At 32.5% G+C, this 15,972-nt stretch overlaps 2 protein-coding genes across 3 annotated transcripts; one reads left to right on the forward strand and one right to left on the reverse strand.

Moving 5' to 3' along the window:
- Positions 1 to 1,627: 1,627 nt before the first annotated feature.
- On the reverse strand, positions 1,628 to 2,300 carry PolE4 (DNA polymerase epsilon subunit 4). The gene is made up of 2 exons (XM_023173049.2): positions 1,932 to 2,300; positions 1,628 to 1,882 (listed from the first exon to the last, which is right to left on the reverse strand). Exons 1-2 carry the CDS (start codon positions 2,154 to 2,156, stop codon positions 1,742 to 1,744), a joined length of 366 nt encoding a protein of 121 aa, XP_023028817.1. The 5' UTR covers positions 2,157 to 2,300; the 3' UTR covers positions 1,628 to 1,741.
- A 551-nt stretch (positions 2,301 to 2,851) lies between these two features.
- On the forward strand, positions 2,852 to 15,806 carry LOC111517013 (RNA polymerase II-associated protein 1). 2 transcript variants are annotated; one of them, XM_023173074.2, is made up of 13 exons: positions 2,852 to 3,551; positions 3,736 to 4,277; positions 4,332 to 4,463; positions 5,756 to 6,127; positions 10,782 to 10,948; positions 11,006 to 11,108; positions 11,161 to 11,527; positions 11,583 to 11,722; positions 11,795 to 11,972; positions 12,838 to 13,230; positions 13,287 to 13,656; positions 13,711 to 13,898; positions 15,624 to 15,806. In XM_023173074.2, the coding sequence occupies exons 1-13, from the start codon at positions 3,237 to 3,239 to the stop codon at positions 15,792 to 15,794; spliced, it is 3,438 nt and encodes a 1,145-aa protein (XP_023028842.1). In that variant the 5' UTR covers positions 2,852 to 3,236; the 3' UTR covers positions 15,795 to 15,806. The 2 variants fall into 2 exon arrangements, with proteins under 2 accessions (XP_023028842.1, XP_023028847.1); XM_023173079.2 differs by having other exon boundaries at positions 3,467 to 3,606.
- Positions 15,807 to 15,972: the final 166 nt, after the last annotated feature.

The raw sequence follows: 15,972 nt of genomic DNA on the forward strand, positions 1-15,972 counted from the left end.
ATAAACTGAACTGTTTTGTAAAGGCATTAGAAATATCAATGCCATTGGAATATTCAATATTGTTCAAGTGCATTTTACCTGGTATACCTATGCTGTTTTTTTTACTGTTCACATACTGCCAGAATGATCTAGAATCACTACTAATTTCCTGCTGAACCTTGCTTAGATATACTGTGTGAGCTTTATTGATGTCATTTTTCAATTTCCTTCTCAAATCGCGAAATTTCTGTGCTAGTTCATGGCTACTGTTTTGTCTTCATGTTAACCTTAGTTTGTTTTTTACTTTCAACAAATCTCAAAAGGAATCCTTACTTTTCAATTCAATAAGTTAGTCAGATACCTCCTTAGAAAAAAAAACTCAAATCGTAATTTTTCATTTTAGAAATGCTTGCGATAAGTTATTTGGATTTGAAATTCTCTACACTGAAATTGAGCAAAATCTGAAAAGAATTTCTCTGCAATAAATTCTTGAATTTCTAATATCCATAAAGCAAATGAAAGTATTCCTGTATAATCTATTTTGAAAGTCAACTTTTCGCCATTTTCTCCAAAAACAACTGGTAACAAAAAAATTTTTCTGAAACAAAATTCATTTCCTACATGTAAATGAAAAGGTTTACATCATTTTCTTGTATTTCAAAGTATGACAATATTTAAAAAAAAAATATTGTGGCAGTTTCTGAGAAAACAACTTTGTAGAAAAAGAGCATCCCCCTGAAAATTGACTTGAGATATATCCTGTCCTCACATTTACATTATTGGTGCCCAATTTCAAAAGATGAAAATGTATTTTTACATTGTCTTCTTAGAAACATGAATACTTTGTCTGTGAACATCAAGTTCATATTGACAAATATACAACAATTACAAAGATTGGATGAAGATGTGATTCAACACCAAACAGCGCTGTTTCGACCCGCGAAGGTATCATCGGTGGCGCTAGGCTGAACTATCCTAAAAAGGACAAGCCTTGCAGTGAAAGAGAACAAATCTCATTCAGTGGTCGATGTCGAAGCTTAATACCATTCAGTGGTTGATGTCAAAGATTAATCTCATTCAGTGGTCGATGTCGAAGCCTGGCTTTGCAACTGACACCCTTGAAGAGCCTCGTTTATTTTTGATATTCACGGATTGAATCTTTCGTCTGTACCATAGATGGCGTTCTCGTAGTGAGAGATGTCATCACCTTTACTTTCCAACTGGGTTGGATCAAAGCTTCATCTAGTTGCCTTACAGCAAAACCTTCAGTAGAAGACACAGGACCAATATTATTCGGCACTCTCTTTCGAAAGGAGCCGCGTTTATCTTTGAGAGGATTGAGTTTCCTGTTGATCCCATAGATGGTGCTTTTGTATGGGGAGAGACCGTTAAAAAAAAGATGACAAACACACTTCAGTAATCATAGTATAAATATTATTGGAAACAGATGACATTCACCTGCTTTGTTATGTTGGTTTAAGGACATCCATTTTCATACTTTCGCATCCATCTTCTACCAAGAAGCTCAAGAAAGATACCTTGAGCCTCATACAGTAAGCAAGGCAGGGTTCATGCAAATAGAATTGCACCTCTCTTCAAGATGTGTCATTTTAGTGGCTATTTGTTGATTTAAACGAAATAATAGTGCTTTTAATGCCAAAATATATAATAAATTAAATCTTTGAGTTGGTAACAGACATCATTAGATGACATATTAAATTAAACAATGAACACATAAACTATTAGTTTCAAATTTAACTAGTTATTCGATTGCTCCTTCTAAAAAACACAAATGAGGAATTGCTCCGATGGCAGAATCAACATCTTTTTTCATCATCGTCTTACGCTTACCAGTTATAACTGGCTTTGCGGCTTCTTTTGCCAGATATTCAATGAACATCTCCTAAAACAAAGTACTTGAATTCTGCTAGGATTGGTGTTTGGAAACTTACAGTAGCTTTTGTCACCAGGAACACTGAATCCTGTGATATCACAGTACAATTTGGATCCATTTTCATCATAGCCTTTACTCTGGCTAACGGCAAACGGAGGAATTTGTGTTTAGGAGAAGGATTTTCTTTTAGTGAAGTTGGAGTTTCCTTTTCGGGACTCGATTCATCTAAATGCTCCACATCGACATTGATATTTTCAATATCGTTTCCAGTCGATACTTCCATTACAATATAATTTAACTTACTGTTTTCTTTGCTTGGTTGTTAGATATTTTTGGTCAAGATGAGAAAAACTTGTTTAAAATTCGTCAAGTGATTGAACTGAAAAAGCCGGTTTTTCTTCTATTTTCAAATAAGTATCGATAACCTTGACAAAGGTGTCTATATTGAAGGGGACCATTGCCGCGAGATGGCGGTGCAGATCTATAGGAAAAAGAATTTCCATAAATATTAAAATATCTATGGGAATTTATACGATTCATAATATTTACTATTTCAACAAAAATTCTCTCTGAATTTCTATAGTGAGAAAATTGCTGGTAGAAATAATCTGGTAATTTGAAAAAATGCTTTATCGATTATTCGAAGGCGGAGAAATTTTCAAAGTTGAATTATGTGATATTTGTATGAGATGGAAGATTTGCAACGGAGTTTTTCGTTGATATTCTAGCCTCGCTAATTCAGATCAACTCTGGTATCTCCAACAAATTAGGTGAATAAATGGTATTAAGGAGGTTACTTTGACTTCCTCAGTCATTATAATAAGTTCATAATATTTAGTATGACGAGCTGATGGATGAAAAACAAAGATTCTACCTAGTTTCTTTTACAGTAAAGGCCATACAAGAGGACTTTCTTTTTGACCCCGACAGTGGACGATTGTACCGATAACGACCGCCCTCAAAGATTGCACGTGGATGTCGTAGTCGGAATGGAGTCAAAAAGGGTTGTGTAATCTAAAATAATGTAACTGTCCATTGAAAACAGAAATGAAATACGTATTGGGAGGATTGATGCCCCCCTACGCCAGTAACCAGGCTGGATATCGACGAAGTCGTCAGTCCTATAATATTTATGAAAATGTATGATAAAAGAATTCGAAAATGTCCAATGTAACCAATTACATAATCGTCGGATCGGTATAATGGTCCAGTTACCGAGCCCAATAAACCAAAAAAGAAGAAACAAAAGGTCATAAGCACAAACCACCTACTCTATGGTTTGTGGTCATAAGATGAATAAATGGTAGAATAACCTCACAATATTTGTATAATAATAAATAATAATAGTTGTCTATTTACAAAAATGTATGCACGGCCAAAACCAGGCGAAACAGAGGAAGACTTGCTGCGTTTGCAAGAGGAATTCGAGAAAAATAAGGCTGAGAATAAAATAAAGCCTGCTGCTACCGTCGTTAGTAATAAAAGTGATGATGTTACCCTCAAAGCCAAAGAACAAAATGAAAAACTGGAAGCAGATATCCAGGAACAACTAGCAAACACATTTGAAGCTATACCAAGCGATTTCAAATTGAATAAAATTACCATAAAATCTACACTTCCTATTCCAATGCCCAAGTTTAACAAAGAAAAGGGTTTTCCACAAGCGAAAAGAAGAGATGTACTGTTTTTTGAATATTTACTTTGATGACTGTAGTATACACACTTGTACAAAGGTAATATTTTATTATCCGGGCTTTTCAAAGTTTGGACGTTTTCAATCTTCACGACAAAACAATGTGTGTACACTATCGCCATATATCATTAGCACTTTGCTTTCATTTTTCATCTAAAAAAATTTCCAGCTCACTGTCAAATCTGGCCAGGGCAGTATATTTTCACGACAATTCAAGAAGCAAAAAAAAGAAGAATTTCCAATGGATGTTGATAGCATTCCAATAACTGAAAATTCTGTATCAATCAAAGAGAAAACTGAGAATTATTCCCTTGAAACTGTTAAACATTTACCTTCCGAGAGTTATGTTGTAACAGGGTCAGACAGTAAACAGATTCATGAAGAAAATGTGAATCTGATGAAAACAATGTCGGAAAAAGAGATCCTAGAAGAACGTGAAAAACTCATTGCCACAATGGATCCCGCTATCTTATCATACTTAAAATCAAGACGAAAAAAAGAGAAAGTGGAAACTCGCAACCCCACTATCAAAGAACAAAATGAAATTGCAGAAAATATTGATATTGCAGATATTGAAACCCCCAGTGATGTTCTCGCTCAACCTAAGGCTGAAAAGTGGTTGAATTTTGATGTTATTGAAACAAATAAATTGGCCTGGATGAAGAATATTGACATACCAAAATTGAAAAAATCTGAGCAGTTTGAAGCTAGGTAAAATGTAAAGTTCTTGTCTTGTAATGAAATTCCATCACGTTTTTGCTTCAGGTTTGACTTTGAGGGATGGCTTATGCCATACTCTGAAAATGATATAAACGAGAAAAATAGAATCTTGTATCATCACGGAGATGAGCCTGGCAGACCAGGCTATACTTTACAGGAATTATTCCAGCTGTCTAGGTAAACATATTTTCTTTATAAGAAAGACATTTGGTAAGCCAACTGATATTACCAACTTATGGTAGTTTGGTTGGGAATTATGAAAATACCTATAAAAAACAAGTCGGCTTTAGGGATGATTTTGTAAGAAAACCTAGGTACATGTCAATATATATTACTTACTATTCATTTTCAAAAAATGAATAGCTAAACCTACAGTTTTTCTTTGTAATTCAGTGATAAAATACTCTACATTTCTCAAGCAAAATAGATACAAAGCAACAAATGAAAACGGGACAAACATCGTGAAACTTTCACAACTACAGAACTTTCGAAAAGACTGTCGTTCAGAAAACTTATAATTTCATCATCGGTTCATTTCTCATTCGATTTTGTTGAAAAATCTGATCCAACAAATCAAAATGAAAAGCATCCAAACCTTTTAAATCTCTATTTATGTTGATATTATTCTGTTTGAAAATGTGTATCATCTTTCTAATGAGTTGGCTATTTAGAATAGGTTAAAAATCTAAAACATCGGGGTTTGCATCATCGTAACTGTATTTATTTCTTCTCACATGTTAGAAGAAGATTAGACCTTCACCCAGCTGTTTAATAAATGTAAAGTGTTTTACATAAAATTCAGTATGTTGAAAATGAAATCGCGATTGTTTAATTTGATACTAATTGAAAATATGAAGCCTAGAAAAAACGTTGGTTTCGCTATTTTTCATTGCGTTGGCATTGGTGCAGCAGGAAAATCAATACTAGTAATTTATACTTGCCTGTTTAATGAATAAATCTTATATCAAAATATGAGCTGATTCTCTGCGAACATGATGATATGAGGTTGTCTGCAAAGAAATAGGCCTGAATAATAGTTGACAAGCTTAAAAAAGTAAAAATTTTATGCAAGTAACAAATTTGTATAAATATACTCTGCACGTAGATAAATTTTGTGCCTTTGAAATATTTATTCTGTAAACATTGAATTACTACAAATGTCTGATGAAAAATTAAAGTTAACTTATCGCATTACATATCAAGTATACATACCCTTGTATGTCAATTCACAGAATTCAAAGGTGTGGAAATTAAACAGTTCTCTGTTCAAGTTCTACATGATTTGTTTCTATTATGAGTAAGCTTAATCCCTTGTATAGGTTTTCTCACAAAACAAGATGTACTCGATAAAATTTGAAAAATTGGCAAAAAGTCAAGTCATTTTTCTAAGATAGATTTTTAGCAGAATATACCTGCCGGTTTTGAACTTCCATCGATTTTTCATAATATTTCTATGTAAAATGTTCCAGGTCAAGCGTAATCCAGCAAAAAATCCTAGCTCTCAACAGCATTGCAAATATCCTATCCCTAAACTCGACAGGTGTTTATGACGAGATCCTGGACATTCCCATAGAACAGATGTTTTTTGTTATTCGATTCTGTCTGGATGACAACACTTCGGCTGTGCTCAATGCTGGTATCAAAGCAATGAGAAATTTAATATATTCCCAGGTGGATGAAACATGCTTGGACAGTCTTTTGGGATTCGGTTTGGGTTTTGTGCAGCCGATCATAGCAGTGGACAACGCAATGGAAGATGACTACACAGTAAATGACCAACAATTGGCGGAAAAAAATATTGTTAGGTGTCTGGCGAGAACGGAAATACTGACAAGAATAAGGTGAGGTGTTACTTCTTTCGTAAATTTATTTATTTAATATCAAATATTTCACTTGTTGAAAGGTACAATGGAAAAAAAGATGAAAAAACATATCTTCCAATATACAATAACAAGGAAAACGTCAGCTTAAAAAAAACTATAGGTATTTACAAATGATTTGCCAAATTAACAAGAAACATAAATAACATGGGTAGGGATTAAATCATCGATAAAATTCTTCCGAGGAGTAGCAATTTTTTTCAATTGAAGTTTTTAATCTTGATTTCAAAATATTTATATTTGGGGCTGCGTTTATATTTAAGTCTAATTTGTTGAACATTTTCGGTCCGAAATAAAGATGGCTTTTCTGGTAGTAATAATAATAATACTTTATTTCCGTGTAGACAATATACATTGTATAGGAATAGTCAATAAAAGAAATAAAAATAAAGATAAAAACAGAGTATAAGAAACATACAAGTTGAAACAACACCTTAAAACTAAAATAATACCCTACTTATCTAATCTAAAAAATTCATTCAATGAATAAAAACATTGTTCAATTAGAAAACTCTTTAAATTTCTCTTAAACATCACATAATTATGTTCTTCCCTTAAATGATCGGGCAGTTTGTCGAATATTTTTATTCCAATGTATTCTGGTGCAAATGAAGTTATTCTTAGTCTTGCATATGGCACATGAAATCTATTTTTTGTTCTAGTGTCATAGTGATGAACATTTTTATTCATTTTGAAATGTGTTTTGTTTTTGAATATGTAGCTGCATATTTCAAATATATAAACAGATGTGAGTGTTATGATGTGATAATTTTTGAAAATTTGTCTGCAAGATTCTCTCCTTGAGACATTCGCAATACACCGTATAATGCGTTTTTGAGCAATGAATACGTTATGAGTCATGGATGACCCACCCCAGAAGCAGACACCATACCTCAGTCTTGAATCTACTTGAGCATAATAAATGCTCATTAGTTGAGTGGTAGTTAAAACTGTCCGCAGATTCATAAATAGAAATTTCATTGAATTAAGCTTAGAAATTAGATGCTGGCAATGAGCATTCCAGTTCAAGTTTTCATCAAGAAGAATACCCAGGAATTTAACACTTTTATTCGATTTTGAGTATGTCACATTATCAGCACTGAAACTGAAGTCTTCCATCCTATTTTGTCTATTATGAAAACGAATAATATTTGTTTTATCCGAATTAAAAAATAAATCATGATAATTGAAAAATTCTGATATATGTTCAACTGCAGAAGCACATTTGTCTTTCAATAGAGCGTAGAAGGCTGTTCAATGTGATTGAGGTACTAGCAACTAGTTGGATAATCACGTGATTTGTTATTATAAACAAAAATATATAATTCATAAACATATATCCCAACACCCGTAAGAAGTTTCAGGATTTTGAAAGAGCTCCTGCAAGACTCTCCATCCAAGTTTAGCAATTATTAGAACTGCCGACTTTTGTAATATGAAAATCCTTTCCACAGACGATCCCGTACCCCAATTCAAAATCCCATATCGTAAATGACAATGAATAGTAGCATAGTACAGACTCAACAAGATATCAGCAATACAGTAGTTAGACAAAAATCTTAACGCACAACAATTTTTACGTAGTTTTTCACAAAGTGAGTCGATATGTGGTGTCCAGGTGAGTCTGTAATCAACTGTGATGCCTAATAATTTAGTTTCTTAAGAGGATTCTACATGAAAATCATCATCCTCATATATACTGAAAAACTCGGACTCATTTGTAACCATAGTAAATTTCATCAGCACAGTTTTAGTTATATTGAGTTTCAGGTGATTTTTACTTGCCCATGTTATAACTTGCTGGTATACCTTTCCAGTAATATCTGATATAGTTGCCGAGTCTTTCTCTGTTAAAAGGAAATTTGTATCATCCGCATATGTTACCACATGTACTGATGAAAGTTGTTGAAAATAATGAAACAAGTCATTCGCAAAAATGATGAAGAGAAGTGGTCCGAGTATAGATCCTTGAGGGACACCTTGCCCGTGGTTCACTCACAGTGACGTCAACAATAACTCATTGAATTCTGCTTTGCAGATACGATTGAATTAACTTGTGAGCAGTCACTCTCACGCCATATCGTTCCAATTTCTGTAGCAGTAGTTCACGGTGTCAAAAGCTCTTGAAAAATCTATAAATAAACTACAAATGTGTAATTTGCAATCAAGAGCATTTATAATGTGTTCACTGAAGTCACATAGAGCTGTTTCTGTACTCTTATTCCTTGTGAATCCATGTTGGTTTGATGAGAGAATGTTATTCATAGAAAAGAAGGAAATTAATTGATTTTTGATATTCAACTCAAATACTTTTGATACACTAGAAAGCAAACTAATGCTATAGTTTTCATACAAATTTTGGTATAAATTGGTACAACATTAGCAATTTTCTGTTTGTCAGGAAACATTCCCATATTCTAGTGATAGGTTAATGATGTGATGCTGCGGATATGATAACTCATGAGCACATTTTTTTAGGAGCTTGTTTGAAATCTCATCATAACCACTTGCACCCGAGTTTTTTTAGTGTTTTTATCAAATCAATTATGTCATATTCACTAATGGGATGCATAAAGAAGGAGTTTTGGCAGATCTGGCATTATTTTCCATAATGTAGGGAGAAAGAGGACAGTTTACAATGATTACATTTATTTCTATTATACTTGCAATGTGAATTTTACTTGTGGAATTATTCGTTTTGAAGGTTTGGTTCAGTAAAAAGACTGATTTGAAAAAAAAATATAAAACCTTTAAAAATGTATTCGTTCTTCCAAATCTACATGAGATGAGTCTGTACTGATGTAGAAATTCACCGAAATTGAAAAGGGTGTATTTTTAGGAGAGATTAATTTTCACGAAAGAAAGTTTTGGTTTTGTACTTCTCTATCTTCATACACAAAATGTGGGAATTTTCCAGAGGAAGGAAGAAAACAATTTCAAAATAAACTTTTTGCTGAGAAGTAACTTTCAGACACAAACTGGAAGAGAAAACCCTTTAGAAACAACTACTTTCATATGAACATTGAATTGTACAAAACACTTTTTCCTATTCAATTTGTACTCCAACCATTCATCATGGAATTGAATCAGATATCATTCATACAATATGAAAGAGTTGAAATTTCACTTACATGGAACACAGTCATCCTCAATGGCACTTGTCTTATTGCCTCTCCAGCACCAATCTGAAAGTTACATCTATGCATGATCTACACACCTTAGTAAAGTGTTTATTTTGAAATTAATTATTTTCTTCCTTTCTTTGAAGATTCCCACATTGTTTGTATGAAGATGGAAAGGTAGAAAGCCAAAAGCTTTCTTTCCAAAAATTCCACCTAATTTTTATATAGAAGACGGTAATATTTATCCTTCTTTAGGCAATAAAGTTACATTGAATCATGGTAAATAGATGAAAAATATCGAAGCTATATTGTGTAACAAACAGTAAATTATTTCTAACTAAGTTTGAAGATAATTATTACAAGTGAATGTATGTAAAACAATCAATTTTTGACAAAATACAATAACTTAACATATAATCATATGCAAAGTACATAAAAAAACAAAAAAGATAGGACTGTCAAAGTTGAAAAAGTTTCTTCATCAATTCCGTCAATAATAATAACAATAATGAAGACCTTTATTTCCATCATAGATAATAATTTTATTATTATCTATTCTATTCTTATAGTTTCTTTTTGAAAAAATAAAATTAAATTAATAAAAAATATACACAACTGAAAAAGTACAGTTAGAGATGTCCTGTTCTTACTTTCTTGTTGACAGCTTTAGCAGAACCCCTCCCCCCTAAATTTCCATCCTCAACTTTTCAATGCGTCATACGGATGAATATTATCTGTAATTATGATATTCCCCTTTGATATGTATAACTGACTTGATCTCGTACCCTGTCCTCTGTAAGGCTTCTTCAAAACATGTCAATATCTATTTCTTCTTCGAAAATTGAAAGATATAATCTCTCAACAGGAGCTATTATCAGCTTACTACGCTTTTTTCCATTCTCACATCTCATATAGAACAATTCTCCGGGGAAATAGTACTAATGCAAATAGGATATTTATATTACAAAAAAAGGCCGTAAGGATATTATCTGGGGCTGGTTTCTTAGACTCCTGTAGACCTAATTTCTTTACGATGAAAATAATGACAGTACCTTTAATTTATCTGTATCAACTTTTCATATTCATAAAAATGAATCAAAATTAAACAGAAATTTTGATTTCCACGATCATGAGACTAGAGGATGTGACTTGTTGAGGGCCACTAGATTCACACTGAAAAAGTCAAGCAGAAACTCTATCGATGTCAACTTATACAATATTCTACCTTCCCATGTCAAAAAGTTATATCAATACTTGTTCGAAAATCATCTGAAATATGTATTGATTTCTAATTGTGTTTATTCTACTGACGAGAATATAGCTGTCTTATCCAAAGAAACACAAATAAACGGCGAAACAGTATAATATTCATTCTTGGATAATAATGTATGTGTGTATATATGACCTCTCTTATTTGTATACATCTAAAACATCAATTAATTATCCTATCTTATCTATTGTAAGATTTTATGACGAAATGAATTTCATTCTAGATACATTATAAATACTGTAAAGCCTCCCCTGGAAACGATAGTATACTGTTTGGATATTTTGATACGGCTTGCTAGAGATTCTGAATTTGTATTAATGAAAATATTCAATTGTGAAGATTTGATGAACAGCATAACGAAAAATTTTGTACCAGAGGTTACCAAAAAAAGTGAGTATCATCGATATTGATCCAACAAAGAGTTTGTCACTTGAAATTTTCAAACAGGTTCAGCCACCTCCGCTTATGGTCTGCCCATCCTTCAAGCAGTGAAATTACTGAGGATTATTTCGTCAAGAAGTAAAACGTTAGCTTCAAAATTGATTTCGAGGTTAGTGTTTGATTTTTTATTTTAATTTTTATTATTATTTTCATCGTTTCAGGTACAAAGTTTTGGACTCGATAACTCTTTATTTATCAAATGATACGTTCTCCTCCAACGTTAATGGTTTGAGATTACAAACTGAATGTCTTAACTTTTGGAGCGTGCTTCTACATTATGGGCTAGCTTTGGACTATTTCAGTGTTTTTCAACCGGTTTTACTCCATCTGTTAGATTATCATTTTAAAAATACTAATTTAGAAATGGAAATGACTTACGTGAGACAAGGACATATAGCTGCTTTGCTGATATTGCTGTCAAAAGTAGTAGAGAAAAATTATTCTCTGGCTTCACCTTTTCTGCCTGTGTTAATCGAAAAGTGCATTCCAAAATGGTGCAATCAATTTGCTAAGTTGGAAAAATTTGTGGTGAGAGGCTTGATGACTGTAACTTTTATTTGAAATTGACCTGTTTTTATTCAAGTGTGGAAAACTACAGCTGATTGCTTCTTTAGTCTATTGTATGTCGAGCATACAACAGTATCAGCAAAGCACCGTTATCGATGGATTCATTAAGCAGATGATAGAATCCCAAGGTTTCAACAGAATTACAGATAATATAAGGTAAACATTTTCCTATCTATACTTGGGGAATTATCACACACCTGACACCAAATGTAATGTTTTTTCTTACAGAAGTGGATCCATGCTTTTGAACAACTATGAAACACTTAAATGTAGTAGTAACTTGAAAACTCTAGAAGCAGCAGCTTGGCACACCATGGAGCATGTTGTGCCAATAATCCAAACAAATAGTTGTCTTCCTTATTTATATGCAGTCTCGGTTTATGTGAATGTTACTAATGATAAACAGGTGAGATATATGATTCTGCAAAGATAAAGAGAAACGGAAAAACATTCATGTAATGAATACATATAAGCATATTTTCCATTTTGATTTTACGACTCAATTGTAAATGAAATTAGATTTCATTATGGGGAATCCAGTCATTAATGAACTGTGTATTTTTCATGGCATCATACAAAAGTTAATTATGTAAGCATAATGGAAAAACGAAACATATAAATGTCTATCACTCTTGATATATAGTATCAAATTTCAGATGAAGGTTTCTCTAGAATTTTCCCAGATTTTCCAACAGCAAAAAGTTGTCGTATATTCAGCTATGTTTGATTTATAAAAAGATCGTTTTACAAACTGTAAATATTGGACCAAAATTTCAGTCAAACAAATGTTTGAAATAATTCTTTGAATTGACAGAATTTTTTTATTTATGAACTAATTGAAATGAATTAAACAGTAAATGTTACATGAAGCTAGCCCCAATACATTTATGAAAACTATACCAAATTGGTTCAGCTATTTGAGATTAGCACGCACAAACGCTCAGAGAAACAAAAATTGTTTCAAATTCTTTTCTTTGGCAATCAAAAAAGTAGATCAAAGAATTTGCATCAATTTTGTGGAAAAATTCAAGCAAGTAGTCGAAGACACTTGAAATGTTGACAGTGGCATAAGATGATTGTACTCTGAGTCAGGAGGGTAGCTGGTTAACGAAAAAAAGATTTAAACAGATTTTTTTTTCAAATGGACAGTTGTTTGGACGAGAAAGAATACTATTGAATGCTTGTTGAGGCAGAATCTATAATAAACTTCGTCATATAAACATACTTGTACACATTACCAGTTATGAAACGTGCTTTATTCTCAATTTTAGGTAAAACTGAGTTTTCTTAGACACACGAATATACAAAAGTATCTAGCATCTCTACAAAAACTGGAGAAGTACTATCTCACCAACAACTGGTTCGCAAGGCCTGAAAGTATCCTTCTCATGAATATTTTAAAATCGTCAGTGCCTGTGAAAGAGAATCTAGACACCTCAATTTTTTACGAACTGGCCGTGAAATGTTTGTCAGTTTTCACTTCCGACCAGAAACCAGACATTGAATTCCTGCTTCGAAATATCGTTTTCTGCTCCAAGTTCTATCCCAGCGATGTTCTCTTGGAACATTTGGATATCAGTCAGAGGAGCGTTAATTTGGAAATCTCCCTGAGTAACTTGAGTGAAATTCTTGAAGTTTATACTCTTGTACTTGGTTTGAACAATGTGAGTAGTAAATAGTCCCAGCAGCGCTCTTTATATTAAATAAAAACATTTTCCAGGATGTTCCAGATTTATCGTCTACTTGCTGTCTAGATATAAGCATAGGCAACGTCATTCCTATCGACTGGATATACACGCCCATTTTGGTTCTCTACTCGAACGAGATAAAAAACAAAGACAATGCTGAAGAAGCTCAGCAGATTTTCACTATAAGAAACTGCCTGAGATGGATTTTAATATACGAAACCTATTTTCCTTTCCTAGCATCCACAATAAATCCAACAGACAAATTTTGTAGGTTAGCCTGTGTCTTTTTGGGTAGCGACAGTTTGTTTTTGACGAAAGAAATTCACGAGTTGCTGGAACTCTGCTTCAAGAACATAATTACAAAGTGTGAGAGAGAACTCAACTTCACAAAAGAGATTCAAGGTAGGTATCAAAACTAGTTCAATGAAATTGAAACTATGCATGAGTTTTTTGTAGGTCTGAGTAATTTTCAAGATTTATATACGCAACTGTTGGAACAATATCAGGGTGTTAGTTACGGTGACAGTCTTTTTGGAATTGTTATATTGGTGCCTTTGGCTCAGAGGCACAATGTTCAGCTCAGAAAGACGCTCTGGTCAGAATATATGGGAGCAGTTCAAATTTTTAATGTATCTTCAGAACAAGTAAGTTAGTTGTATGCATTTATTACATTATTGTTATTATAAATTGAACAGTTTGTAAGATCGAACAAAAAACTATCACACACTAAGGATATCTTATGGGGCGTTCCACAAGGATCAGTACTGGGCCCGATTCTTTTCCTTATTTATGTAAACGGCCTTGTTCCTCAATTCAAGGAATTTTTACGATCTTTGCGGATGACACCACGCTCCTTTGGCATGGAAAAAATACTTCTAATATGAAAGAAACTATCTCTAGTGATTTACAAGTTGTGAAAAAATGGTGTGACACAAACTACTTGTGCTTTAATATTTAAAAAAACAAACCCACTCACCTTCAGCCGTAATATCAACAATTTATACTTGAAAGGACAAATTCTTGAGAATAAAAACCAATCCAAATTCCTGGGATTCTTCATGGATAACAAATTAAAATTTTATCAACATTATTCAGCTTTGAATAAAAAAATTGCCATCAGGATGTTATGCACTTCGAATAGTTTCAAATGAACCGAGTTCATCCACAACAAAAATGGTATATCATTCCCTTATTGTGTCCCACCTGAGATATGGTGTTGCCTTCTGGGGATTTTGCAGTCAGCAACTTTTTCATTCAGTGTTTGTTTTGCAAAAGCGAGCGGTTAGATACTTATGCAAGGTGGGAGTCCATGAGTCATGCAGACCATTATTTTTGAGAGAAAAAAATTCTTACTGTTACTTGTATTTTCATACTTGAAACTGTTTGCCTGATTTACAAAAAACATAATATGGTTGGAACTCCGGAACATATAGATGATATAACCAGGCAAGTAACAGAAAATAAAATACATCTTCCTGTTCCAAAAATAAGCCAGACAAAGTATTCTTTAATTTGTGTCAGTAAAAAGCTGTATAATCACATAGCTTACGAAATTAGGAAGGAAAAAAGCTAAAAAAGTTCATAAATCTTGTTGAAGATGCCCTTGCAACTGAAGCATACTAGAATCTTGATGAATATTACAATGGAACTTTGCTGTGATTTAATATAGATATTTTTTTGTTGTTTATATTGACACTTATACTTTAAATTATATTTTATACTGGGATATATCTTATTGCCATAATATGTGCACTAATGTTCAAATTGTGTATATTTGTTATTTACATTTTTTGAAATGGACTACACAAACTATTTTGTCTGTTATATTTTTTATTGTTATATTTTATCTATTAGATACGTGAACTTAGTTTTGCTCAAATTGTGTTTCTAAGTATTTGTGTTTTTGAATTGTTTCTTTTCTTTTATTCTTTGAAGTGCAATACATATCAGATTTTTTATCAAGCTTTGTCAATAAGATTGCATTTTCTTGGACAATAAAGTATATGTCTATCTGTCTATAATATATAATAATCGAAGAAACTGTGAACAAAAGTTGAAATGACTGTTAAAATATTAATAAATTCCTTTCTGGAAAAATGTATTATTAGTGGCTATTAAAAGGTGTACACTACATAGGTCAGAGAGCTCTAAATAACTCAGCATTTGTAACATAATATTTAACATTATATATGATTGAGAATAGTCCTGCATCTAGAAACTATTATATATTGGAACGATGTATGTAAACTTGTTTGTGTGGAAATATTTTTTGCCATTTATTTCAATCGTCACTCTATATATTAAATTGTGTTTGTTTTCAGTTTAGTTTTCAAAGATCTAATTTTTAATTTATGTTTTCATAATTTCAGTATTTTGGTGATATAAACCTGTTTCTGGATCCCATAGAAGAAGATATGTCGCTACTGAAGTGTTATAGGAGAGCCATCATTAATAACACAGTTAGGAAACATACAGTATTATTTGACATAGCGAATCATCATGTACAAAAATTTATGTTAAAGCGAAAAGAAAATAAATAATGTTTTATATAAGGAGCGTATCATTATGAAATTTCCACTTTGTCACATTCCTGATACTTAATTATGTGGATATAACTGATAACTTTTGAAATATGTGAGTTCTATTTATATTTACTGAACTCTCAAATTATTCATATCGATTTGAAAGAACAATAACCGAAAGTATATGGTTCCAGAG

Source organism: Leptinotarsa decemlineata, unplaced genomic scaffold (assembly GCF_025532065.1).
Source record: "Leptinotarsa decemlineata unplaced genomic scaffold, Ldec_3_MD MMD2_tig00001064_RagTag_RagTag, whole genome shotgun sequence".
NCBI classification, from domain to species: Eukaryota; Metazoa; Arthropoda; class Insecta; order Coleoptera; family Chrysomelidae; genus Leptinotarsa; species Leptinotarsa decemlineata.

Excerpts from the sequence above, each read along its gene's own strand:
- LOC111517013 (XM_023173074.2), top strand. The coding sequence starts at position 3,237 with ATGTATGCACGGCCAAAACCAGGCGAAACAGAGGAAGACTTGCTGCGT. Across the intron at positions 3,552-3,735 it reads CACAAGCGAAAAGAAGAGAT|CTCACTGTCAAATCTGGCCA; the intron begins GTACTGTTTTTT and ends AAAAATTTCCAG. Across the intron at positions 4,278-4,331 it reads TCTGAGCAGTTTGAAGCTAG|GTTTGACTTTGAGGGATGGC; the intron begins GTAAAATGTAAA and ends TTTTTGCTTCAG.
- PolE4 (XM_023173049.2), bottom strand. The coding sequence starts at position 2,156 with ATGGAAGTATCGACTGGAAACGATATTGAAAATATCAATGTCGATGTG. Across the intron at positions 1,883-1,931 it reads TCCTGGTGACAAAAGCTACT|GAGATGTTCATTGAATATCT; the intron begins GTAAGTTTCCAA and ends ACTTTGTTTTAG.